This window comes from Amia ocellicauda, chromosome 11 (genome assembly GCF_036373705.1).
Source record: "Amia ocellicauda isolate fAmiCal2 chromosome 11, fAmiCal2.hap1, whole genome shotgun sequence".
Taxonomy (NCBI): domain Eukaryota; kingdom Metazoa; phylum Chordata; class Actinopteri; order Amiiformes; family Amiidae; genus Amia; species Amia ocellicauda.
The window spans coordinates 30,932,963-30,960,758 of record NC_089860.1 but is presented as its reverse complement, the minus strand read 5'-3'; the positions used below and the strand labels follow the sequence as shown (position 1 = coordinate 30,960,758).

Sequence of the window (27,796 nt, the reverse complement as noted above, 5' to 3'; positions counted from 1 at the left end):
GGGTACTGTTGACGAGAATATAATGGTTTTTTTTTTCACAACTGCCTTTACAGACAGCGATCTGTTTATTTAACAAAGGATTTGAGGAAGCTTTCCCTGCTCCAGGCGCTCACACAACCCCAGCGCTCCTCTCTCCGGCTGAACTCTCCTCTCAGACGGCTTCTCCCATCCCATGATGCTGCGCGCTCGCCAGCCCCCACTGAGCCGCCATGTTGTTGGAGTGAAAGCTTGGAGTCGGAGAGTTTTGGGGCTGAAATCCATTTCCATCCACCCGCTCCGCCTGTAAGTACACAGTCTGAACTGGACCGGGGGCACCCGTTAATCCGCGCTTCGTAAACCCTGCGAGGTATTTGAGGGGTTTGAGGATTGTGAGTCTATTTGGGAGGGTTTCAACCTGTGTTGCCCCCCCTCTCTTCTCCTCCTCTTCATGTATCTTTCTGTTCCTGCCCAGAGTGTTTGGGCCTCTATTGTTATCAGCCCTGAAAGACCTGTCGAGCTGACGGCTCCTGGGCATGTAAAAACACTCCGTACTACATGTATGTGTCTCCAGCCGGTGGGGTCTGGTGACCAGCGGGCTCAGTTTGGGGTTTTTTAGCCTGTTTTCCGTTGTAATTGTGGGTCTGTTCCTGGCTGGAGAAAGGAAGACAAGGCCATGTATTGTTGCCGGGGACGGGCACAGACTAGCTGCATAAACACGAACCAGATCCGTATAATCGGTGGTTCGCATAACAAGCCGGAAGAAACCGGTTGTGAAACTTTAAATCGTGCAAACTAGTCTTTAGTGTGTTTGTAAACAGTGTCATATCGTCTCGGTTTGGAGCCTGAACTTGCCCAGTTTATATCCACAGTGAAGCGCTGCGATAAAGAGAGTTTGCATAAAACTACAGTAGTTGCAATTGCAGTGCTTGAGTTATTTTAAAGCAAAAGCTAAACTAGTTGTGTGTCCGGTTTTGCGTTGCCTTTCTGCTCAGCCCGCTGGTAAAACGTGGGTTTCTGCAGCAGCAGGCGTCTGTTTTGATTTCCGGGTGTTCCCGTTCACTTGCTGGATGCCAACAGTAATGAATGATCATTGTGTGCAGCCCGGAGGGAGAGAGGGGTTTCTGTAGAGCCCAGGCGGGGGTTGTAGTGGATCCGTGCTTGGGTTTCATAATGGGCTTGCTTTATGTGTCCAGTTACTACACAACTGTCTGTGTGTGTTCATTGCATCATGGTGATTAAACCTCGCATTTTCCACTTTAACTTCCTGTATGGTTAACTTCAGAGCAGTACAGAAACGTCTCCCTCTGCTTCCTGTCAATCGCTTGACTCTTGTTTGCAGGTGTCACTACACTTATGTTGGTAGACTATTTGTATAGACTACAGAAGTGGTCCTGTATATCAAGCCCAGATATCCAGGAAGGAGAGAAGTTGCTTATTCCTAATCGTTTATTGTCCAGTTTGTCTTTGAAGTTCAAGATCAACTCACTTTTTAAAAGGTGTGACCTTTGACCTAAACACATTCTTGGTATTCTCATTTCCTTCCTTCTTCAATATGTCACTTTCTGACGTATTCGGACGCTGTCTCTGTTACTAGGCTGCCTCTGTGAAAGCTGAAATGAGATGCTGCCACTGAAAAATTAGATTGTAGTTAAAGCAAATTGTCACCAATTAAATCTTTATTTTCCAAAAGCTGTTCTGTTGCTTTTTAATTATTCCACACTGCCTTGTTGCTCAGTCCTGTTTAATTGCTGATGGCATTTCAAGAGAGCTTTGTGGTGTAATGTTTCCCTTGAGAAATTGGAGAGCGATGCAAATAATAAAGGAATGCTAAACACAAGATCCCCTAGAAGTGCAAGATCCCATTGTTGTAAAATGGTTCCCAAAAGTCACTTACAGTGTTTCCCCACTGGTTTTACATGTGCATTGTGAATGACAGTTTAACCCTTGAACCTTGAATCTGTGTAATCAGGCTTGTTTTACACCATTCTAATCTGCATCTGTGTGATAGGAGCTGTCTTAAGTCTCATTCAGTTACTTGTTTTTTTTTTTTTTTAACCAGCGATTTTGAAAATCTGGAATATTATGTCCTGTAAAAAGTATTTACGTGTACTTCATGTGGCTTGGAAAGTTTTGATCTCTCCTCCATTGGTTAATGGTATAATTTCTAGGAATGATGTCCACAGTAAAACACACCCATAACATTAACTTGTTGCCATGTTGTGTTTCTGGCTTAAAGCTTTATTTTGCCCTACATCTTTAGCATTTGTTTGTAGCGCAATCAAATGCTTGTTGATTTCTGAAGGATTTAAATATGATTATTGAAGTTGTGTGCTGATTAGTCAAAAAAATTATTGCATTGGTACCCATTGTTTTACAGAATGTGCCCTTTATAGTGCAGTTTGTAATGTCTGCATAATTCAAATCCTTTTCTCACCTATGAGGAAGCCAATAGTGTCTTCAGGTGGAAGAGTATATATTGTGTATATTTGTGTATGCTGCTAAATAACATTTACATTAAACATTTAAGGCAGTGCAGAGTTTAAGGGTTTGGTTGACTATTTCAAAATAATGAATGCTTAAGTTACTTCTGTAACTTTAATGAAGTCTAATGAACTTTCACTTTCATTGTGACTCAGAATGAGTCCGTGTTCTGTGAATTGCCATTAAGTTTAATTTCTTATTTGAAAGCAGACTACAGAGGATTTTGTTCTACACATTATGCCTGGGAAGTAGGGCTGGGCGATATGACTTAAAAATAATATCTCAATATTTTTAGAAGTTTGGGCGATACACAATATATATCTCTTTCTTGTTTTTATCCAATCAAGCCACTAAATAAGACCAAAGACATTCAAACTACAAGTATTTCTTTAATCCTCCAATAAGCAAAACTAACAAATACTACATGCAGGCTGTCATGGTAAATATATGCAGAATGCAACACATTACAGTGCAAGTGTTGTGTGATTACTATTACGTGTGTTATGTTGTTATGGGATTATATATATATATATATATATATATATATATATATATATATATATATACACACGCACATAAGTTTAAAAATAGTTTTAATAAATAATTACAATAGTTATAATAAATCTTAAATGTGGGGTGCCTTATCCCAGGGATTTTATATAGAACAATTATCCGGTCAAGGAAGGATGGTACAGCACCTCCCGTCTAAAAACAGTCCATATTCACCGATGTCTCAAATTATTTGTTAGAGAAAAAGTGAACATTATAATGCTTACGCGTTTCGACTTATCTTCCTCAGAGCACATATATACATTATGATTTATTGTCACATAACAACAATAACACAAGTAATAGTAATCACGCAACACATGCGCTGTAATGGTACAGATTCAAGAAGATTTAGCACAGCCGTGTTTATAGTGGCGCATTAACATCTGCTGGACAGAGACATTTCTTTCTGACTGTCGCGTCTCGATTCTACTTACAAGCACAGCACGTTGTTAATACAAAATAGTTATAATAATAAAAATACAACTGTTGAACCACTTCACCATCTTAATAAAAATAAAATTATACTTTCTGCATGTGTTTGCATTGCTTTCCAATTCATTAAAATGCAAACAAACGTTTATTCATTTTATACAAATGATATCAGTCTAAATTGGCAGGGGTGGGGGGTGCTTGCAGATCGAGTTTAGCCCGGCGAGGAGAGCGGGGCGCAACGTGTGCGCTTGCGCATTAAAGTGTCTCTTGGTTGTGCTGGTTATTGTGTGTCAGTTCACTCTCCTCCATGTCTGTCTGTGTTTCTGATGCTCATTTCTTGCTGCACCCGGCATGTGTGGTAGAACCGGGAAGAACGCAAAGCGTCCTAATGATGAAAAATACTGCCATTTGCAACACCACGATATAAACGATATAGCATAATATGAAACGATAGACGTTTTTCTATCGTCATATGATGTATATTGTCATATCGCACAGCCCTACTGGGAAGGATCAATACCCTTGGCCATGTGTGTGCAGAGTATGGTGAAATGTTCTGGTTTGTTTTTAAATTGGTCTTGGTTCTTGTTCCTAGTCAATATAAATTAAGTAGTTTGACAATGTTTGGGAAAAATTGCTTCTGTTAAAGTCATAAGAATGGTTTAACCTGACATTATTTTAGTTACATACTAGTTATTTTTTCTTTTCTCAGTATTTTTGCTTGTATTGGGATAGTAGCTTGCAAAATGTGATTCTCCACTATCTACTATTAATGGGCAATAAATACATACACAACATTGCAAAGTTATTTTAGTATTGTACCACCTCTTATACACATCTTGTTACCGTTGTATTGTACCTTTAACCTCATACAAAATCAGTAGTACTCATCAGTCTCCTGTCGTAAAAGCGGTTATTTTTTCATGATCGATTAAAACAATTCTCGTGGGGGACAGTGCAAGCCTGTTAATCTGAACTCATTTAAATAATAATAACTTCCCAATATGCTGTGCTAGCAATGGAGGTATTAAACTTGCAGAATATGTAGGTGGTGGGGGCCAGAGCAGAACCACTGCTTACAGGGCATCTCATCTGTGGAAGTCCCTGTTTAGGTCTTAGAGCAATGGACATTTCTCAATTCTTTATAAAAACGTGAAATTTAAAGTTTTTCAATAGATGCCACATTGCACTGTGATAACTTATTTTGCACAGTGCTTGCAGGTCATATCCACACACTGCATTTGAATTCTATATTGAATGAGAGGATATGACCAAAGCAGTGATGCATTTCTGTTCCAGGTGGGTTTTTTATTTTATTTTTTGGTATCCCCAGCCATTGTCACATGATCAATGGAATCTTCATCCTTCTCTTGCAAGTGCTACAGCTGTGCTTTCCCACCAGAGTAAATTAATTGGATGCAAATCTCCATGTTTCAGAGATACCTATTCAATAAAATCTGCATAGATGACAAGCAGAATTTCTTCTTTATGAAACGTATTCTTGTTCAGCTTGGATCCATCAGTAGCATCCCTGTGGAAACGTACGGTCTCTGATGCACTTATGGAGACGGAAGGGACTTTAAGCCGAGTCTGAGAAACAGAGATGAATCTTTGCAGGCGTTTAGTGCCCTTTATGGCCCAAGCAGACCTTTGTGAAGGCTTGCATACATTCTACGAAATTGCATTTGACAGCATAACCTTCATCTGCGTATCCTGAAAAAATAAATCCTAGCCACTACTGAATATTGAAATCTAGAACCCTGCATTGACCTTAACAGTGACTGAATACATCCTATCCATCCCCATTTCCCAGTGTCGTGTGGCAAGGCTTCTTCAGTGATGAATGCCTTTACCTCGTGTTTTGTTCTGTTGACCAAACAATGCTGAAACGAGATCTCACAAAACAGAAACATCAGAGTCAGGGTGATTTTTGGTAAACTGTTTTCATTGAGTATGAAAGGTTTTGCCCCTGGCTGTTTTGTTCTTTGAAATGGAATGGACCCAGTTACGATTCTTTTCTCCCCATGATTAAACCAAAAATATTAAACTAACCTGCTTCACAATCTTGTCCTTTCAGGATTAGAGAGATTCAAACATTAATTTGAGATCTCAAAATCCTGGTTGTACATTGTTTTGTAACATGGTGACCAAATTTGAACATGAGGTTTAGTATGGGGTTGTTCAAGTGCACAGTAGACTGAGTCATAAATATTTTGATGTGTGTATGTAAAGAATGCAACCGCAGCTTTATTCTGTATTTCCACTTGGCTAGTGTGTCATTGGATGTGTAAAACTAGTGTTTCTTCCATACAATAGCTATGCATGTTAAAATGCTTTGATTCTAAATTAAACAAATATATTTATAAGCCAAAGGATCATAATGTTGGATTACAAAAACTTTTTCTCTACATTACTCGTATAAATTAAATAATTAAAAACTGAGACCATTGTCAAAATGGTTATCCTGTTTTTTAAGTAAAACATGTGTAGGTAATCTTGGCTTGTTTGAGCCTTATTTTAAGTTTCTTACCTATATACTATATAAAACAACAACCTGAAAATGAAATGGACTGTAAAATATATTAAAACTGATTATTTTGACATCCCTCTTTAATTTGATCTCTGCCTGTTACAGTGCCTCAAACCCCAAACAGCTGCAAGCAAAAATGAATGTGTCCTGATCTTTGCAGCACTGTTGAAATATGCTGTGGAAACTTCTATCTTCTGCCAAATGATTAAATCTATATACATTCCCAACAAGGATGTATGTAAGCGTTCCTATCACAGAATTATTTGCAATGTCAGCAATTAAATCTACCTTCCCTATAGCGGGTCCATCTGCAAACATTGACAATAAATGGTCTGAAAACATTTCTGAATATAACTGAATGTTTAAATCAAAGGTGGTTGCATTGCTGGGCTCTCAAGTGTCCATGACCGGAAACTATGAAGTAGCCATTCCCCCCTCCTCTTGTAGTTTGCATGGCAGCTTTTCCATGTATGTCACATTCCTCACAGTTCTTCTATTTGTCTCTCAGGACAGAACCCTCCAGATCCAGGGAGCATTTTCACAGCACTATGAGTCTTGTACGACTTTATCGGAGAAACGTTAGATTAAATTAGGTCTCTTGATTCCACTGAACAACTGTCCTGCCTTCAGATAGCTAATCGCATACAAAATACACAGCCATCCCTGCTTTCACCATCCCTGCCTCGCTGCAGCGTTGTTTGCTCATGGCTTCCTGGTTATGGTAATTTATTGTCAGCCTTCCCTCATCTTGCAGGTGCTGGTGGAATGAGCGTTGCGTGTGTGTTGAAGAGAAAAGCAGTGCTCTGGCAGGACTCCTTCAGCCCCCACCTTAAACAGCACCCACTCGAGACAAGCCAGCCCAGCATGCCTGTGGTGTTGACTACGGGATCGGGAGCTCCCCCAGCAGGGCAAACCCCCCAGCCTGCTCCTCCCAGCCAGCCCCTCCCTGCAGGAGCACACTCGGGGCAGGTGCCTGGATCGGCAGGGGGGACGGGGCGCTCCCAGGATGACGCTATGGTGGACTACTTCTTCCAGAGGCAGCATGGGGAGCAGCCCGGCGGAGGGGGGTACAACAACGGCAAACACCGCTGGCCCACTGGCGATAATATTCACTCCGACAATCAGGTGGGTGACAGTCTGGGGCAGCGAGCGCCGGAAGGACAGGGACCTTGGGTTTGGTTACCTTACGGTTTACTGTAGGCCCGTCAATGTGATTCAAACTTGAAAAACTTGTAAAAGCCACCTTGGGGCTGGAAATGAGTTTAAACTTCGTTAAAAGTACGCTCAAACTTTTAGGATTCAAAATGGAAATGGTGTTTCTGTACACAAACACTTAGTGGGCTGTGAAATAAATTACCAAGCCAAGTCCCTGGGGTCTTTCAAGAAATGGCTGGCAGGAATTCTGGAAATGATCATCCACTATCAGCCAAACAAGCAAGACAGGGCAAATAACCTCTTGTTCGTAATGTTTCTTTTTCTCTCAAAGATTAGTGATCCCCTGACATCTTATCTGCAAATATAAAAAATGTAAATATCTCAATGCAAAGCTATTTTGTTTGTTGCCACTTCCTCAGGTAGTGCATTGGAATTCAGCCTGTACTGCAGACCAGGAATTATTTAATAGTCTAGGTCACAAACTCATCTCAGCCCCATTTTTTCCCCAGTCTTAACCTTGACAAGTGCTGCTTTGTAATCTCCTTGATCAAGTTATATTTAGTCAGTACTGCTGTCCAGGTATTTGTATTTAAATGCATTTCAATTATACCTTATTGTGATGTTACTAGGCGAAACCTTTATCCTTTTCTTGTAACGGTTTCTTGTATGTCTTGTGAATATTATTTGTTTTGAAATCCTTAAGATTTCTAAAGATTCTGCATTACCTTTTTTGGAAACGTAGAAACAGCTTAAATATTGTAGACATGGCTTTGTAACCGATCTGTATGTCTTCTGTCCTTAGGTGCGGTCAATGGATGAACTGAACCATGATTTCCAGGCCCTGGCATTGGAGGGAAGAGCTATGGGAGAGGTAAATACATAATCCCAGATTCCTGTTTATTATACTTTGATCATTCACTTTAAAGCCTGCCTGGTGACGACCCACAAGTATCGTTTATCAGTCTCCTGTGTTCTCCGCACCCAACCCTTCACAGTGTGAGGAAGGAAGTTGCTGAATAGTTTATATTTTAAACATCACCATCAGCCCATATCAATCCACTGCTGGATGAAGGCCTCCCCAAGATATTTCCACTTGCTTGGATCGACAGCTTCCCTTTTCCATGTCACGCCTGCAAAGTTTATTTAATCTTTTATTTTTTAAATGTGACATGTATTAGCCTAAACCTTATGAATAAAACTCCTAGTAATCAGATTTGAATCTTCCAATTCCTTCTCTGATTTAGAAGATGAAAAATGTTAATGAAAATGACTAAGAATCTGACACGTTTTCTTGGTCTCGGTTGGATTAGCTGCAGTGCAGCCTGATTCACGGTTTGCATGCACACGTGTGGGTCTTTGTTCAATTATTTAAGTGTTCTGCTGCAAATAGCTTTCACTGCACTTCGGGGGCCTGTAAAGCATGGGCCTCAGGTGAGCATTGCAGTGCTTGGCTAGAAAGGGTTTAGTTTTAAATGACTTGTTAGTAGCTCGGCCAACCTTATTTTCTTCCCTGTTTCAGTGCAAAAATACACAGTGGAGTTTTTGTTTTGTAATCAATTACAGCTTTTCTCAAAATAAAAATTCACTCTTCAATTATAAATTACTTTAGTTGGTTGAAATAGATCTATATGTTTAATTCATTGTTTAAAGTAGTGCATTGTTTACTTTTAAGTCAATATGAAATATGTTCTTTAAAGGTACTGTGATTAAAGAATGAAAACTTTGTATATAGCAGTGAAGCTATGCATTATTTGAAACTGCATTAATTGCAGGAAACTATATATTTTTCATAATATCATACAAATTTGCGATGTGCAACTGCTTAAATATCATTAGTTTTTTTTTTTTTTTTCATGCATTTAAGAAATGTCCATGCGAGATAAAACCCAAGACGAATGTTTAAACTAATCTGAAATGGTTTGTATTACTGATGTAGTGTTTGACAAAGTACTACAAAAAAACATTGTTTCTTTTAAACTTATTCATTCTGTGCTTAAATCTGGTTTCCTCTGGATGCACAAACATTCTGCCAATACGAATAGGAAAACTAAACCTGTTCACTTGTCCACTGGAAAAATACTTAATATATGAACAATTATTGTGCAAGGGGTGTTTTTCATTAAACCTGTTAACAGTGTCTACACGGTTCAGAATAGTATCCCATCATACACATTTTAAATGCTCCTGTATCTGCACAATTTATAACTACTGAGTCAAATTAAGCTAATGGTGTCTATCTTTGTGTTCATTGCAGCAGCTCCTGCCTGGGAAGAAGTTCTGGGAGTCGGATGATTCAAGTAAAGATGGACCAAAAGGGATATTTCTTGACCAGTGGAGGGACAGTGCATGGGGGGCCTCAGGTAAATGAAATATTTGTTATAAATAGACAAAAAATGTTTAATGCTGCAGTATGACCTAATTTTATAATATTGTTAAATGTTGGTTGTCAAACTATTAAAAAATCCCATCACAAAAAATGTCTGTCCAGCAGGATAAAATAATCTCTTGTGTGGCGGGAAAGATCTGTATCTTTGGAGGATAATTTTCTTGTAAATAAAGGATGATGGTAACTGATAACTTTAATCCGAATCTCTACTAACAGAGGAGAATGAGATAATGGAGGATAGAATTGACTCCTTTAATCGGTTGTAAAAGTGTTACCTGCTGATTCTTAAGAATAGACCTCTTGTTACATAACAGTCCCAGCAAGAGATTCATTCTGGTCGTGTTTATATTTTTATTTCTCCCAATTATTTCTGTATTCAGTGATCGTTACACACATTCAAAGGTCTTTACAGTTGTTTGTGTTGTCAGGTCTTGATCAAACATTGAATCTCTCACTTAGGAAATTATATCATTTTATTTGTATGATGCCCATTCATTGACATTGTTTATAGAGAACTATGCTTCCCCAACCCCTGTTGTCAGATCTTCAATATCTTAAATCCTCATCTCTGCAGCCAAATGCCAGATAACACATTAGTAACTGTGTCCCAAATCTAAAAATAAGATAGTTGTGCTTGTTTTTCTCTCTCCATTAAAAAAATAATATATATTTCCTCCAGATCATTCAGTCTCCCAGCCAATCATGGTGCAGCGGCGGCCTGGCCAGGGTTTCCACGGCAGCAGCGAGGTGGGCTCAGTGCTGTCGCCGCGGTCGGAGAGCGGGGGTCTTGGGGTCAGCATGGTGGAGTACGTCCTGAGCTCGTCTCCAGGAGAGAAGCTGGACTCCTGCCTCAGGAAGGCAGCTTTTGTAAGTACAGGGACAGGAAGTGCTTCTTGAAAGCATTTGAACAAGTGGGACACGACTGATCGAACTTAAAATATATAAATATATTTTTACCAACATTTTAACCCGTTGGGGCTGGCATTTTTGTTTGTTTTGTTGCATTTGACTCCTGCAGTAGAGCTCTACTTTTTATTTTATTTAACATCATGATTTCATATCTTTTGATTCTGGACATTTTAAAGAGAATTTTACAGTGCCTCTGAAATTCAAAAGGCTTTTTTATTCCACAGTGTGCATTTGCTTATTTATATTAAATGTATTAATATAAAAAATATTCTGCTTAATGTTTGCAAACAGTTAAGACTTGCTTTGACTTGTTACCCTCCATGTTCTCGCTGAGGGTTTTGATGAAAGGTTTATGTGTGGACAAATAAGACATTGTTCATCCTTAGGGGAACAAAATAAACAACCCTGAAAAGAGTTGTACTCAAAATGTCATCTTTAAGTATCTATAGAGTGAGAATTGACAATCTGTATGTATGCTTTTTATGTTGATGTTTGAATTTTGTGTTCTGTTACATGCATTCATCTGTATGGAGAGGTGCATCTAGATAATTTAAATGTTTCTGTTCAACATGCTAAGCTTTATTCCTGACTGGATAATTTGTAACAAAATAACTCCATTTGTACCCCCCCCCCCGTTGTCCTCTTTCCCAGGGCCCTGGAGACCCAGAAGTGGATGACAATGAAAAGAGAGAGAAAAAGCCCAAGGCTACTTTTGACACTGACAAGCTAGGTGACTTAAAGGAAGTGGAAGGTGATGTGATGGACAAGCCCAACGGCCTGCCAGTGCAGAATGGGATTGATGTGGACGTCAAGGATTTTAGGTACCTGTTCACAACCTGTACATATGGTGGTAACATTGTTGTAATTATATTATTAATATTAATAAGATCATCAGAAAAAAAAAGCATGAGCACGCTTAAAATGTTATGATTCTGAAAAAGTCAAATTGATTTAGTTTTTCTGTATTTTAACATGGCAGCATTAGATATGTTAAGGTGTATGTTTTGATTAGGTGTTTTTAATGGCCAAATGGTTTTTAATTGGCAAATGGCCAATAAAAAATGTGGCAGTGAAAATATCTTTTGAAGCGGCTAAACTGTTACAACAAGAAATCATTAGATCTGTTTCTGAATGTTTTGATCATGTTTTTGAATGTGAATGTAACTTATTCAAAAACAAACAAAACTGCAGTTGTACTGTCCCCAACTACCTTCCAGTCAAATGGTTACGTTACCCTACACTCTGTATTTATATTTATACCTTGACGAGTAATTTTCTCCCATACATGTATAATTTGTGATCAAAGCAAATGAAAATTGACATTTCCACATAAAACCACTTAAATCTGACTGCCTTTGAACCCAGTGATGGCATTAAGGAAACTGAATTAGACTGCCTGTTGCTGTGTACTGCAGTTAAAGCCTTTTCAAGGCTAGATCAGCGTGTCCTTTTTTTTCTGGATTATGAAGAGAATAAGTCAATCAGAAGCAACACAGTCTCTTGTTTTTAGCAGATCAATATTAAGCCACACCAGAAGTGTTGACCTTGCCTGTTTGAGTGCACCCCTGTAGTTACTAATCCTTCGTGTGCTCCTGTATGTGTGCAATCTATAGCCGCACACCCGGGAACTGCCCCCCCCCTGGGGCCGAGGTGGACCTCCTGGGCCCGAGCCAGAACGGCTCTGAAGCTCTGGCCCAGCTCTCGAACAGCAACGGGGCGAAGCCGGTGGAGGACTTCCCGAGTGTGGAGTCTCAGAACGTGCCGCTGGACCACATGGAGTCGGTGGGCATGGAGCCTCTGCAGTTTGACTACTCCGGCAACCAGGTGCCCATGGACTCCACTGCGGCCACTGTGGGACTCTTTGACTACAACTCCCAGCAGCAGGTAGGACTGGTCATTTCCCTGCGTTCGCTTTGCTCCACTTCAAAAATTGTCCTTTGCAAATCTTATTATAGTATATAAATGGATGGGGAGAATAGGCAAGGCAGGCCTTATTGTCCATTGCCCATTAACAATGGAGTCTGTAGCTACTATATACCCACACACCTCATCTCCACCCTTCTCCTGGTCAATGCACAGATCACTGTAGCTTTCCGATGATTCCTCCCCAGATGACTCCAGATGCAGTATCTGTTTCAAGACCATAGCATAAATAAAGTTCAATTCATCACAGCTTGTCTTGATTAAGATGGGTCTGGTGTAAAAAAATAAAAAATAAAAATCAACCCTTAACCTGTTGAGTGTGAAGCTAAATTGAACCCCTGGAGCAGCAGCAAGAGGTCAAGCGGTGACTGTGGTTCTTGGCCCTGTTTCCACACAGCTGTTTCAGAGGCCCAACGCCCTGGCTGTCCAGCAGCTGACGGCCGCCCAGCAGCAGCAGTATGCTTTAGCCGCTGCGCAGCAGCCCCACATAGGTAAGCGCTTCCAGGAAATTCCTAAAGCCTTCTTTTCATGTGTTTGTGAATGAACAGCTTGACACAGGTGCCATATACTTTTTTTTTTTTTAAAGAAGGGTTATTTCACATAGAACACTGGTAAGTTTTGTGGGGTTTATTTATACTATAAATACTTTTTTTCTTTGACTAAAAGTTCTGTAATTAAATGCATATATCCGGCACTTGGAAATTTTGGAAATAAGGACCAATGCAAGTCAGTGAATTAGCATTGCAGACCTAAGGAAACGAGGTCCGTTTAGTTTCAGGTGTGCTTTAACTTGTAAAACTTAATAACAGTTTGCTATCAGCTCTCCTTGAAAAAATATTTCTAATTGATCCACGTTCATAGGTTGTTCTTCAGTTTTTGTACTCCATCTGTTGAACTCCAGGGATCATTGGTCTTGTGCAGGCCTGGTCTTTTCCTTATTCCTTAGTGATGCTGCTCTTGCCATGGGTGTGCTTGCATTCCACTGCTTTAATAAAATTAGAATTTGATCTTTTCCAGGAGAGTCGATTTACAACCAGCATCTCTCTTAATAGATGAAAGTAAAGGGTATTTACTGACGAATAGTCAATCACTGTTCGTTATATGTGAAATGTGAAACTCCAAGGACCTTATAGCGGTTTGTGATTTTTAAAAAGAAACGGCGACCACCGTTTGCTCTGACATTTTATGTACATTTACATACATTAAAATAGTTAACCTATCTGAAGTGAAAATTTGTGATCACAATGCTTGAAAACAAAATGCTTGATTTTATAACTTGTTTCATAGGATATGCATTCCAAAACACTTGTGGTTGTTTATATTAGAAGAATATACTGGAGAATGCCCTCCTGCTAGTTCCAGGATATTTAGGCAAGTTTGAAAGCATCTTTTGTTAACAACTGTATTGAACATGGACAACAGCCAGTCAGTAGCCCTCTACCAGCCATTTGGAATTTGCACAAGATGTATTTGATTTGAAGAACATCCCTTCTACAATTGAATTACATTTTGCAGTCATCTCATCCTTAGATATGAAGATTATTATACTAGGGCTGGAGAGCTCTTATCTAGGTGTACCTTTCCAAATTGGCAGCTCCATTCAGACCCCCTTATCCTGACCTGTTTTAAAACAAAAATGAAACAAACGGTTGAATTTTGGATCTTGATTTGTTGTCCATTTTAGCTGTAGTCACACTTATTTGGGGAATCGGTTTCCAACTTAATGTTCACTTCCTTCATTCGTCTACATTACTTGGATTTGTTAATTGAAGCCACTCCAAGGTCACATGCCCTTCAATACACATATTGGCCCTCTCTGTGGTCTGAACACAGACTGGTGTACAGACACTGTTAGTTGGTTATATCTTCAGACCTTTCTATTAACAGATATGTGTCTGAAGACCCCTCTCCACATGCTTGAGCTTACTTCATCTCTCTACAGTGCCTAGAATGGCTAGAGCCATTGTCCCTCACATTGACATTATTTTCATAAAGATCTTGTATCATTAATGCATTTTTTCTGGCAAATACCAACATTCTTATACACTGATTCTGTGGAGGACACTCGAAAGTCCTTGTCTTATGGGTTTTTGATCTCTGTGCCAACTGAATGTTTATTTTGAGTTGCCACTTAAATTATAGGTATCTCTTAAAGAGTCAATTACAAGCAATTTTTCTGCAAACATACCTAATAAACATCGCAGACATGACACTGAACATGAAACGTGGATCCTAAGAGGCTACAATGTTGATTGCTTGAGTTTCTTATAACAAGCTACTACCATTCAAGTTAGCAACAAGCTACTTCTCTTGTTCTTTGTGTCCATATTTTGAGGTTAATAAAGCTGTTTCCTGTTCAGCACAAATTGCACTCAAAACAGATCAGGTCTTTATGAACTTTAGCAGTCCCATAAATCTTTCAATTGCTAGATGTACACCATACAAAGTTAATTTTAGTTTATTTAAGGACTACAGTGATTATTCTAACTGTTGAAGGGAAGGGGGGAAAAATCTATTAGAATTGGTCGTTGATGAATCAAGACTTTTATGATGGTGGGTGCTGAACAAAATTTTAGGATTTTTTTTTTTTTTTTCCACAAAAACAATTAACAAAGTGTGCTGCACTCTGCAAATCTGATCATGACACAGAAGTACAACATGTATGATGGCTCATTTCAAAAGCAAACAACCCCATGTGCTTACCATTTGCGTCTTCCAGCATGAATGTTTTTTTATTGTTGTTTTTTCTTCAAACCATGGTTGTTACATTGTGCTTCTGTCTGCTGATTAGTGCAACAGACTAATTTTATGACCGTGAAATTTATATTCTCACCATGCTGATCTAAATAGATTTTTCTTGCCTTACTTAACTTACTATTACTGGAGTAGCTTTTTTGTGTGGTCTTGCTATAGTATGTACGCAGCTTAACTATCACAAACTATCTGTAGCCGTACAGTAGCAACTATAGGATTGTTTTGTCAGTCACTGTAATAAATCACTGTATCATCCTTGGCTACCTTTTATTGTGAATAAAAAGCACAATTTAAGATCTAATGCTTATATGAGGTGTTCACGCTGTGATGTAGTAGTGAAGTCTGCACCTTAGATTTTGTTTTTTATGCATTGCAACACCAAAATACATTTTTTTTTAAATGATAAATTATTGAATTATGTATTGCTTTGCACTTTATGTAATACTGTACACTGATTTATTGGCATCAAATCGGTAAAATGAATAATTTTTTTTAAATGTACTTTTTATTCCAATGAGTTTAAATTCTATAGAATATTTGAAAACCTATATATTAGAAAGTTGCAGCCCTACTTTATTTGCGCAGATAAATATATTCTACTAATTTGAAAGGGATGGCTTTCGACACAAGCCATTTTGAAGTAGTCTCTGGGAGGTATTTTCAAGAGACTGGACATCATCGACCGGGTCCGTGGACCACCCCAACCGCAGGTGACGGGACTTTACAATGCATAGCTCTGCTGAATTGCTGCAGACTTGTTTGGGGGGTTTTAATATTGACCTCTGAATGTTCAGGGCTGTAAAAATAGTTATACTATCTTTTTCCAGTTCTGCATTATTTTTATTATAAGATGGTATCAAAGTTAACCACACCTTTTCCCTTAAATATCACGTACCACACAGTTTTGAACTGGATTAATAGTGTTTTAGAAACAAAATATTCAGTTTACGTTCAGCCCCATGCATTGAATCTGCTGTCAGCAAACAGGTCAGAAACTTTCAAATATATTAAATGTTTAAACTTCTGTGAACTGCGTGCTTGTGTGGAACCTCCTTTAGTGAGATGGAATCAATTTCTTTGGTATGCATATGTCAGTTCACTTTACATTTTTTTTTTTTTTTTTTTTTTTTTTTTTTTTTTTTTAAAGCAGAGTAAAAACATTGTTTTCAATGTAATAAGCCAGGAAGAAACACATTAGCAATTTGAATGTGAAAAATGTCAGATTTTAACCCCTGTTTATTCTGGGTTTTATATGAAATATCTAAGAGAATTTTTGGATAATGGTTGTGAAATGAGTGCATTTTGAGGGTGGAATTTATGCACATTGCCAGGATTGACTTGTTTCCAGAATTAAATGAATAGTACTTTCTTGTACGCAAATTGTTTCTGTAAACGTCCTACTCTTAAATTTGAGGCGTCACAGCTGTGCATGATTTTGCAATAGTTTTTTTTGCCTAGAAGACCCTCAGTGGGAGGATCTTGGCTTTCTCCTGCACCAGTGAAGCTGTGAGAATGCGGAGGGGTGTGGGACTGCCGTCCTATTGAATTCTGTTTTTACTGACAGGTGTGTTTTCAGCAGGTCTTGCTCCCGCTGCCTTTGTCCCAAATCCATACATCATCAGCGCGGCTCCTCCGGGAACAGACCCCTATGCAGCCGGACTTGCCGCTGCAGCCACTCTGGGTGAGAGGATCCGTCCTGTGTATTGTTTCTGTATTGCTGGCCTGTCTGCTTGCCTTTATAACCTACAAAACCTGCAGGGAAGGTTGGCTGGACTTGCTTCCTTCTCCCATTTAAATCATCACTGAAACGTAACTGGTTTAGTTGTTTTTTTTAACCGCAGGCTGTGCGTTTCCGAAGCTTACTGTTGATTGAGCCCTTTCTGTTTTTTCTTCATTTGACACACCCAGTAGAGCACCTACATGTTTATTGCCATTTTGATTTACCTACACCAGTCCAACATAGCATCGACCTTTACAGATAAGACATTTGCATCTTGACTGTGTTTCTTGCAGTTTCATTAGTGTATGACTGTTCAGATTAAGATTATTGCAGGGAATAACATTGAAAGTATTTAAGCTTTCATTCAGCTTTTGTTAAAAATTAAACCACACCCACTTATTTGCATCAACATTGTGGGGATACATGGACAATCTTATTTGTTATGCAACAAAAAAGGTAATATTAAATCACTCCGTTGAAAATATATTTACCTTCTCAAAAGAACATGCAATACAGGATTTAATTATTTCACTAGAGTTTGTTTTCTAAAATATATAACCTAATCCTGTCCATTCGGTCCTCATCACGTACCAGGACATATAAATCCTGTTTGTACTTTGTTTGAACTTGCCTCTCAAGTTTCTCATATTTCATTGGGATTAATGGAGGCTTCTGTCACACCACATTCTAAAACTAATGGTGTGTACTGCGCACCACTTTTTTCTTTCTAACTGAACCATGGAAACCTAATATATTGTTTTACTTATGGAAAAATAAATAATAATCACGCATGATTCTTTGTTGTTGAGCAGGCCCTGCAGTGGTTCCCCATCAATACTATGGAGTTACCCCCTGGGGAGTGTATCCAGCCAACCTCTTCCAACAGCAGGCTGCAGCGGCTGCTGCAGCAAGCAACTCGGCCAATCAGCAAGCAGCAAACCAGAACCAGCAAGGCCAGCAGCAGGTACTGTCAAAAATCCAGCATGCCCCAACACACACTCGTTTTCTGTGTTACACCTTTAAACAGAGAGCACATTAACAATTCAGAATATTAATGTATAACGTGCGAAATTCTCTGCTGTAATCGCTGAACAAAAAGGCAAAACTTCTGCCTCCGAGGTGTCCTGTGTCTTTTGCAGAAAGTCTGCTGTCACTTCAGTGCTCACTCTACATTAATTGCCACTCACAGTTTTGATCTCTGCCAAATCTATGCCTCTGAGGCCAAGCTTACAGAAATAATGCATAAGAGTATGATGATCTGTGTTTTTGTTGGGTTTTCTGTAAATCTGGATTTTCGGTCCTTCTGAATTGTTTTTTGTTTTATAGCCAGGCAGAACACTGATAGGTCCAGTACACGTAGGTATTTTATTTATTTATTCATGTATTTGTTTATTAGCAGATGCCCTTACACAGGGCTTCTTAGTTTTCACAAGAAACATTTTCAATGCATTACAAAGTGCAGTAATTGCAATCCGTGCAAAATACAATAAGCACACATCCTAGAACAAATGAGCTAACAAGTGCAGACGTAATACAGTTAAGTCCCTTTTATGTGTTCAGGGGTGGGGTATGCATCGGAGAAGTTGCAGTGAAATGATAAGTGCCAACAATACCTAAGTAATCGGGAGCATGCGGGAACATATTCTAATAATAAGCTAAAAGCATGCCCCTATACTTTCTAGTCACCCGAAGAGTAATAGCTTTCTAAAATGTTTTATAATGGAAGGCTGTCTGCATGGGAGAGTTCTGGGCAGCTACATTTTTTTTAAATTGGAAATAATTCACTGTTGGCAAGCTTTGAACTTTGACCCTAAGTAATACTGTTTTTGTTTTCTCAGGTTCTTCGTGCAGGTGGCAGCCAGCGCCCTTTGACCCCTAACCAGAGCCAGCAAGGGCAGCAAACAGACCAGCTAGTGGCTGCAGCAGCTGTCAACTCTGCCTTAGCCTTCGGACAGGGGCTGGCGGCTGGAGTGCCAGGTGAGAAAAGCCCAAGTTGCCCAGTCAAGTTGTGCCAAAAGGAGCTCTATGAAAATATTGACACAAAAATCTAAACGGGGCCAATGCATTTAAAACTGTTGGCCACCAATACCAAAGGAAATAATTCTATAAACTCCGTTTTGTTGAGGTGGAGACATTCCACAGATAAACCGGTGATTTAGAAAGCCGATGTATGTAGACCCTACTGAGATTTTCCCCTCAATGTCTCCCACCCAGCTCATGATCTGATTAATTTAGAGGCAGAAATCCTGACTGAACAGTCTGTAAATGACATATTTTAACAGTTTTTACGTTCACTTCCTTTATACTTTTGGCAACAGATTTATCGGAACTATTAGGTGTCAGTGTAAAAAACAATTTGTCAGACGTGAGTACTGTATCTTGATTTCAGGCTATCCGGTTCTGGCTCCAGCTGCTTATTATGACCAAACAGGAGCCCTGGTAGTGAATGCGGGTGCCAGGAGTGGGCCAGTGCGGCTTGTGGCCCCTGCTCCTGTGATCATCAGCCCCACAGCTGCACAAGCAGGTGAGGAAAGGTCTTTTAAGTTCCCTTGTGCCGTAGAGTGCAGTCCTAAGGATAGTCACTTCACACAAAAGCCTTGAATGTGCTTAACAATACCTGATCTCCCGTGCTGAAATGCATCAGTGCAGGTTTAATGCTTATGCTTTTGTGTGGAGAACATGGGAATTACCTATGGGCTGTCATTTTATAGACGCCTCAACATCACAGTTGTATTTAAAGCTTTATACTACCTTCACAATTGCTGTGTTTTTTTTGCATTTGCATGTTCACCTTTATTTCAAGATCTTAATATTTTTGCTGTGGTGATTAATACAGCCATACTAATGAGACATGAATCCTAACTGTTTCAACCGATCATTCAACTGATTACTGCTGCAGCTAAAAAAGCCATACAAAACACTGTCCCGCTGGTAATCTGCCCTGACATGCTATCAGGAGTTAACTGTAAGGGTTAGTTAAGGGTAATGGTTGAAGGCACTGGGTGCAGCTGAAATGCAAGATGACTTCTGTAGAAAGGTGGGATTGCTGCTCTCCAAATGCCTTCATGAGAAGAACAGGCCTTGATTCCCTTTGTGACTGAACTCTGCTCTCCCCGCCCCCCTCCTCAGCTGTAGCGGCAGCAGCAGCCTCTGCCAACGGAGCGAATGGCGGGCTAGCGGGCGGGGCCAGCGGTCCTTTCCGTGCCCTGGGAAACCAGCAGCCCCAGCCGCAGCAACAGCCCGGGAACAACCTGGCGTCCAGCTCCTTCTATGGGAACAACTCGCTCAACACTAGCTCCCAGAGCAGCTCCCTCTTCTCCCAGGGCTCCGGCCAGCCGGGCAGCAATTCACTGGGCTTCGGAGGGAGCAGCTCCCTGGGGGCGACCCTTGGCTCGACACTGGGGGGCTTTGGCACTGCAGGTACGTTGGTGGGCATAGCATTTAAACATGTGGCAGTGGAGAATATTTCACTGCTTCTGTGTAAAGACAGGACCGCAGCTCCATTGTTTGCTATTGAGCAGCACTCCGGACTTTGGACTTAACCAGATCTGTCCAGATACAGTCAGTCCCATCTGGTACTAGGGCTGAGCGAATTGACTTAAAAATAATCTCTATTTTTAGAAGTTTGGGCGATGCACAATTTATATCTCTATTTCTTGTTTTTATCCAATCAAGCTATAATATAAGACCAAAGACATTCAAACTACAAGTATTTCGTTAATCATTAAATATGCAAAAGTAGCAAATACCACATGCAGGCTGTCATGGCGCCGACTACGCTTCAGCCCCTGCCGAACAGTAACAGTATAATCCCCCCTGGAATTTTGATGAGTTTCTTAATCATTTAAGGAAGAAAATAACCCCCCCATCCCCCCCAGCTTTTACTGGCAACGAGAGCGGGGTGGAACGTGTGCGCTTGTGAATTAAAATATATTTTTGGGTTATTTTGGTTATTCTGTGTCAAGTTCTCTCTCTTCCATGTGTGTTTGTGTTTCTGATGCACATTTCTTGCCTGCATCCAGCACGTATGGAAGAACCAGGAAGAACGCAAAACCTTGTCCAAATGACGAAAAATATTGCCGTAAAGAGTGGGATTTGCGACACAACGAAAAAAAGGATAGAGCATAATATTAAACGATAAATGTTTTTTCTATCGTCACATGATATATATCGTCATATCGCACAGCCCTATCCGATACTGGTATTTGGGCGTTTTTGCCAACTTTGCAGGAGATGGTGTTGCGAGCAGTGTCATTCCAACATGTCACACTAAATAGATATGCATATGAGCCCCTCTCCTGTGGGCACAGTCGGCCCTGTGAGAACTCGCCACCGAAAGGGCTGTGATGCAGGCTTGCCTAATGTCTCCCATCACAGTGGCAATATCACTCGCCATGCCAGTCAGCAACAGATGCAAAGCCGGTTTTGGTGGCGGATCAAAGGGTGGAAAGGAAATGGGCCTCCACCACTGTCAGTCGTGAAATCTGCATGGAACTACCATTTACCAAAGTGAAAAGTGGCCATTCGCAATGGGACCATGTTGTCAATACAGCCTTAAATACAACAATTAATATGTTGTGTGTTCCAGGAGGCCATTTTATTTTACTTCTGTTTGATGAATGAAATTCGTATGTTTATTCTCATGTACAGATTCGCTATTACTTTATCAGTCCGATCCAGTCACTAGAAAGTAATGTTAATCCCCAGTTTATTATAGGCTCTAGGCTATAGTGTTTGAACTGTACAAAGAACAGGTAACTGGTCTCATCTTTTTGGAGTGGTTACCGCATAGAAAATGGGAATTTTCAAAAGGGTAAGAATACATTCATTATCATTTAAACTTAAAAGCCTGAGCGTTTTTATTTTGTGTGAAACGCTTCCTGTTTCAGCTCATCTGAGTGGTCTACCCTAAGCCAGCATGTGTAAAGAGTCTTAACGGGAGCATTGTAGTGTCTGCCAGGTGTAGATAAGCTATGCAATGAAATTGACATAGTCTTCAAAGCATTTCTCTGTCAGGTATCTCTGCTGTGTCAACAGCATTACGAACTTATTAAAGGTGGAAAGACAGAGTGTAATATTTAAGTTGAAGACAAAAGCAGCACTTATTTGCATTTTTTGGCAATATGACGAGAGAGAGAGAGCTCTGGGAAACACCTTGCAATACTGTGTAGTAAACATACAGGGTTTTTGTCTTTTTAGGTTTCATCTTAAAGGACAAATAGTGAGAGCAGTTTTAAAATCATGATTCCAGGCTACTTAAGAATTGTGACTTCACATACTTATGGGCAAAAATGATGACTGGTCCATGCTTGTCTACAGTGAATTGAAGGATTTCCCGTCTGAGAATTTGTTCACTGTGTGTTTGGTAATGATTTCTCAATTTGTCACATTTACTTTCAATTCCTAGTCATTAAGTATTTTTACGATCAATGCTTTTTCCTAAAATGCACCATCATATTCTGAAAGTCGAGCCCTTACAAAAATAATGGCCTGCTTCTAAATCCAGCTCTGCTTCTGTTTTTCAGTGGCGAACTCGAACACCGGCAGTGGCTCGCGCCGGGACTCTCTGACTGGCAGCTCGGACCTGTACAAGAGAACCCCCAGCAGCTTGACTCCCATTGGACACGGCTTTTACAATGGCCTTAGCTTCTCCTCCTCCCCGGGGCCGGTGGGAATGCCTCTGCCTAACCAGGGACCCAGCCACTCACTCACCCCGCCCCCCTCGCTGTCCACACACGGCTCCTCATCCAGCCTCAACTTGGGTGAGTTATGCCGAACGAGTGTGCCTTTGTGCCGAGATAGACGTGGTCTATGCTGAGGTACTTAAGTCTGAATCGCCATAGAACAACAACAATACTGTGCATTTGTGATATTGTGGAACAGTCGGTTGCTTACAATTGAATGGGGGTTTGGGGCGAATTGAATACTGGTTCTCGGGACACTATTTTCCTTTCTTTATAATGCTTTGTGAAGAGAATTGCCATCTCTCCTGCTGTGCACAGAGGTCCGTGTGTCTTGTAAAGTTAATCATACGGCTGAGTTTAAACGGGGGTCTCGATGTTTTTGCGCTGAACGGGCTGCTGTTCCTGCCAGGTGGCCTGACTAATGGCAGTGGGCGCTACATCTCTGCAGCCCCTGGTGCGGAGGCCAAGTACCGCAGCGCCAGCAGCGGCTCCAGCCTGTTCAGCCCCAGCAGCCAGCTGTTCCCCTCCTCGCGGCTGCGCTACGGCATGTCCGACGTCATGCCCTCCGGACGCAGCCGGCTGCTCGAGGACTTCCGCAACAACCGCTACCCCAACCTGCAGCTGCGCGAGATCGCCGGGCACATCATGGAGTTCTCTCAGGACCAGCACGGATCAAGGTGGGCCGTCTGCTCGGCTTTGGGGATGTTCTTTTTGTGAGGCCTATTGGGTGGGGGGGATATTTGCAGCACCTAAGGTTCATTAACATGGTCAGATCAGTTGAACTCTAGGATTGTTGTTTTAAGATTCAAGAGTCCTCATCTGGGCAAGAGCAACATTGTCCCAGAGCTGGGTCTGTCTTGGAGCTGGTGTCAGTGGGTTTTTCTTCTTTCCACCAGATTCATTCAGCTGAAGCTGGAGCGAGCCACCCCAGCAGAGAGGCAGCTGGTCTTCAGTGAGATCCTTCAGGCTGCCTACCAGCTCATGGTGGACGTATTCGGGAATTACGTCATCCAGAAATTTTTTGAAGTGAGTTTTGTTCTGACACCTTGGGAAAGTTTCTTACTTTTACACCAGACATATATGTGTGAGTTTTCCCCGTTTCATTTACAGCCACCATGAAAACTCATGACTACAACATTAGGAAAGCTGATTTTGAAGTTTAGAAGTTTTTTTCTTTTTTTTTCTTTAACAATCGCCAATAAAATAAATTCAGTGTCTTTACTGCATAGATTTTTAAACTAGTTTTAATTTTAATTTGTTTATTTGAATGTGAGAAATTGACTTCCATTGTATGGAGAAACTTACCTAGATCTAGATTAAACAAGATTAGGAATGAGGAGGGGTGGTTACTGAGCCCCCCGTCAGTTGTGACCAAAGGGGTTTCTCCTCCTCAGTTTGGGAGCCTGGATCAGAAGCTGGCCCTGGCCGAGCGCATTCGAGGACATGTCCTGTCTCTGGCACTGCAGATGTACGGCTGCCGAGTGATTCAGAAAGCCCTGGAGTTCATTCCCTCAGATCAGCAGGTTATTGTGAGTATCAGCTGCATTTCTGTTCTAGAACTGTTTCTAATCTCTGATGGTAGGATCTTGTAATTTGACTGTTTGACTCTTCTGTGAATCATGTGACTGTGTGAAGTAGAGCGTCGTAGAGTAAATCTTAAGTGCCTCACTGTGACCTTATATAATTTCAAATTTGTACACATTGGACGCCCCTCTTGAAAACTGATCAATACCTGTTCTGTGGTGCTTTTCAAGAGCATTACCACGGATTAGAGACACAGTCCTCTCATTCATCATCTGTGTTTGTTTGTTCCAGAGCGAGATGGTACGAGAGCTGGATGGCCACGTCTTGAAGTGTGTGAAAGACCAAAATGGGAACCATGTAGTCCAGAAATGTATCGAGTGTGTACAGCCCCACTCCTTGCAGTTCATCATCGATGCTTTTAAGGGCCAGGCAAGTACTATTAATTGGCACTTCTATAGCTGTGCATGCACCATTAAGAACTGAAAGGATCGATATCAGCCTAGGAGAAGAATCCTGAACTCCTTTTATATCAGACGGGCCCTGCCTGACGATGCATTATCACTGTTTCAAATACTCCTCTTTTCCCCAGTTGGTCTCAAACAAATGTAGTTTACAGGCCGTTCTAGTTTGAGGAATCTTAAATTATCTTAACAGTGTTGTTTTTGCAAAACCGTGGCTATTGCCTGACTGTGCCACTCTCTCTCCGCATGCTGCCAGGTGTTCGCCCTTTCCACTCATCCGTATGGCTGCCGTGTGATCCAGCGCATCCTGGAGCACTGCCTGCCTGAGCAGACCCTGCCCATCCTGGAGGAGCTGCACCAGCACACGGAGCAGCTTGTGCAGGTACCACCGCACGCCGCCTGTCCCTCATCCTCACGGCCCTGTCCTGGCCTTTACATCCCAGCTGTGGGGGCCTCTCTCTCCATTGTCCGTGCATCTATCCCATTTCCAGCGCTGCACAGAAGCCGTTGCAGTGTCTGACACACGCAAAACACCTCTTCATTCTTCCAGGACCAGTATGGAAACTACGTGATCCAGCACGTTCTGGAGCACGGCCGTGCCGAGGACAAGAGCAAGATCGTGGCTGAGATCCGGGGCAATGTTCTGGGACTGAGCCAGCACAAGTTTGCCAGGTATTATATCGTGTGCTGTTGTTTCATGTCAATTATGGGACAGGTAGGCCACAGGCTGTTTATACCTGGACTAGATTGACAGATTTTATTTACTTTGAATTGAGAGTCTTTCGAGTCATTAATTTTGATGTGAGAAGCAAGTGCAAAGTTTCCAGAGCATTTTTGTAACACATTTCCTGGTGTGTGTGCCAGCCTTCATACTACAAGCCATTATCAGACACTCTGTTTGTCTAAATTCTTCTATTCCCCCCGCGCAGCAACGTGGTGGAGAAGTGTGTGACTCACGCCTCGCGGGCAGAGCGTGCCATGCTGATCGATGAGGTGTGCAGTATGAATGACGGCCCGCACAGTGCCTTATACACCATGATGAAGGACCAGTACGCCAACTATGTGGTGCAGAAAATGATCGACGTCGCGGAGCCAACCCAGCGCAAGATTGTCATGCACAAGGTGAGGGCGAGACGTATAGTGTAGACGCGCATCCCGGAGAGTTCACTCAAGCGCATGCATTCAACCACGTGCAGAAGCCCGATTCCCCTGGCTGCGTGGCTGCCTGATCAGGGTGGACTCTCAGCCCTGGAACTCGGGCTTGCCTAGTCTGTGGTATCTCGGTGCCCTGAGAGACGCGTGAGTGGCTCCTCACAACATTTATGCAAACATTAAGACCGACAATGAATCCCCTTCTGCCTTTCCCTTTCAGATCCGACCCCACATCGCCACCTTGCGTAAATACACCTATGGCAAGCACATCCTGGCCAAGCTAGAGAAGTACTACATGAAGAACGGCGTGGACCTCAGCCCCATCTGCGGACCGCCCAACGGTATCATGTAAACGCTTGTTACCCTTCCTCTTAGACCTCCAACCAGAGAGCTGGGCTCAGCCAGCCCCTGAGCAACCTTCTGCTGGAAACGGTGGGCATCGACATCCCCTCAATGTGCCCAACTCACCCACCTTCTCCGCTTTCTTTTTCCCCCCAAGAGGTTGCTTATTTATTTTACAAGATGCCTTTTTTGGTTTGTTTTTGAACCATACTGCTAACTAGTAGTTTTTTTTTTTAATTTAAAAGCCAACTGCCCTGATTTTTTTTTTTTTTAATCTTTATCACTGGTGTATAGAATTCTTGTACATAGGTTTAAAGAAAAGAAAATGTACATGTTGGAGCAGTGTGTTTTTCTTCACTGTTGTATTTATAATCATTGTGGAGCCTGCGGGGCAGCTGGGTTATGTTTCATTAGCTTTGGCAGCCAACTTTAGGGCAAAACTCATGAGTTGCCATTGTTAATGGATAAGGAATTATGTTTTTTTTTATTAAAGCTTGATTTACTTTAGAAGAATTTCTCATCTTTTGCTGACTGCTACTGCTATGGCACAGGCACTTTGTTAACTTTTTTTTGGAACTTTGGAAAGTCAGTTTAATTTTCATTTAAATTTACTCACTTTAAATTGTAGAGCGAGGGCATGGTCTGAATATCCCGGCTCTCTCTCTCTCCCTCTCTCTCTCTCTCTCTTTTTCTCTTTTTTTGCTAACACAAAGCAGACTTTTGATTATTTAGCATGGGAGAAAAGTTAAAAGAAATTAAGTTTTTGGTCTTGCTTATATAAATATATAGTGTATACTTGGTGTAGACTTTTGCATATATATATAAAAAATTTGTAGTTTTTTCTGGTTTTGATGTTCAATCTGTAACTATAATGTACCCTAGTAGTGAACACACTTTTGATTGTATAATTGTACATTTGTAAACCTTCTGTAATGTAAATGTGGAAAACTTGGAATCAACTATACAACCCTTTTTGGTATAAAGAAAAATACAAAAAAAAAAATTAGAAACCTGTGCATTTCAGTGTATATTCACACTTTTTTTTTCTTTTTTTTTTTTTGGTTGTGGCATATAGTTGTTGTATATTGTAAATTGTAATATCTATCAAATATTTTGTTTTGAAAGGCCCTTTATATACAGCATAGTACTTGTAAAAAGAAAACAAAATGCTTCATGATTTTAACATTGTCACTACTTACTTTAAACTAAAAAGGTGATTTCCAGATGTGAAAAACATTCTTCTGTTAAAGTAGTGACTTTTTTTTTATGATCTTTTAAAACAATGTAATGGTTTTCCTTTTTTGTCACATTTAAAGAAAAAGGTGGATTTCCTACCAAACCCTTTAGGATTTGCTCATCTTACATCATATTCTGTGGGTTTCACCCTTTCCCCTTTTTGTACAAAAAATACCTGTATTTTGCTTTTTTTTTTTTTTGTCTACTTGTAAGTGATTGTAACATAGTCCATTTTTTTTTCTTGTTGAAATACAGAATTGTAACACTACGCGGTGTACATTTATGAAAGCCTTGTGTATATTTCCAATGAACTTTTTGCAAGCACACTTGTAACCATATGTGTATAGTTAACAAAATCCTGTGTATGCTTATGCCTGGGCAACTATTTTTTGTAACTCTTGTTGTAGATTGTCTCTAAACAATGTGTGATCTTTATTTTGAAACAAAAAAAAAAAACCTAAAATTTCACATTTTTGTGGGAGTCAGTGTGTGTTCATTGAAACGATAAGCATCATTCTGTAGGAAAATCAAACCTTCAGTAGTAGGGTGTTCAAATTCTGGTCATTTGCATACTTG

The 27,796-nt window shown here is 40.7% G+C and overlaps 1 protein-coding gene across 7 annotated transcripts; it reads left to right on the top strand.

Moving 5' to 3' along the window:
- The first annotated feature begins 174 nt into the window (after positions 1-174).
- On the top strand, positions 175-27,688 carry pum1 (pumilio RNA-binding family member 1). 7 transcript variants are annotated; one of them, XM_066717428.1, is made up of 23 exons: positions 175-282; positions 6,729-7,099; positions 7,932-8,000; positions 9,384-9,489; positions 10,195-10,382; positions 11,076-11,245; positions 12,038-12,308; positions 12,745-12,838; positions 16,681-16,782; positions 17,634-17,785; positions 18,148-18,177; positions 18,660-18,798; positions 19,211-19,345; positions 19,951-20,241; positions 22,347-22,583; positions 22,915-23,182; positions 23,402-23,531; positions 23,900-24,034; positions 24,321-24,458; positions 24,747-24,872; positions 25,041-25,162; positions 25,420-25,612; positions 25,863-27,688. In XM_066717428.1, the coding sequence occupies exons 2-23, from the start codon at positions 6,740-6,742 to the stop codon at positions 25,992-25,994; spliced, it is 3,588 nt and encodes a 1,195-aa protein (XP_066573525.1). In that variant the 5' UTR covers positions 175-282; positions 6,729-6,739; the 3' UTR covers positions 25,995-27,688. The 7 variants fall into 7 exon arrangements, with proteins under 7 accessions (XP_066573525.1, XP_066573524.1, XP_066573527.1 ...); XM_066717427.1 differs by having other exon boundaries at positions 16,678-16,782; XM_066717430.1 differs by having other exon boundaries at positions 16,666-16,782; positions 22,954-23,182.
- The last annotated feature ends 108 nt before the right edge of the window (positions 27,689-27,796 follow it).

Excerpts from the sequence above, each read along its gene's own strand:
- pum1 (XM_066717426.1), top strand. The coding sequence starts at position 6,740 with ATGAGCGTTGCGTGTGTGTTGAAGAGAAAAGCAGTGCTCTGGCAGGAC. Across the intron at positions 22,584-22,914 it reads CTCATCCAGCCTCAACTTGG|GTGGCCTGACTAATGGCAGT; the intron begins GTGAGTTATGCC and ends TGTTCCTGCCAG. Across the intron at positions 25,613-25,862 it reads GCAAGATTGTCATGCACAAG|ATCCGACCCCACATCGCCAC; the intron begins GTGAGGGCGAGA and ends TTTCCCTTTCAG.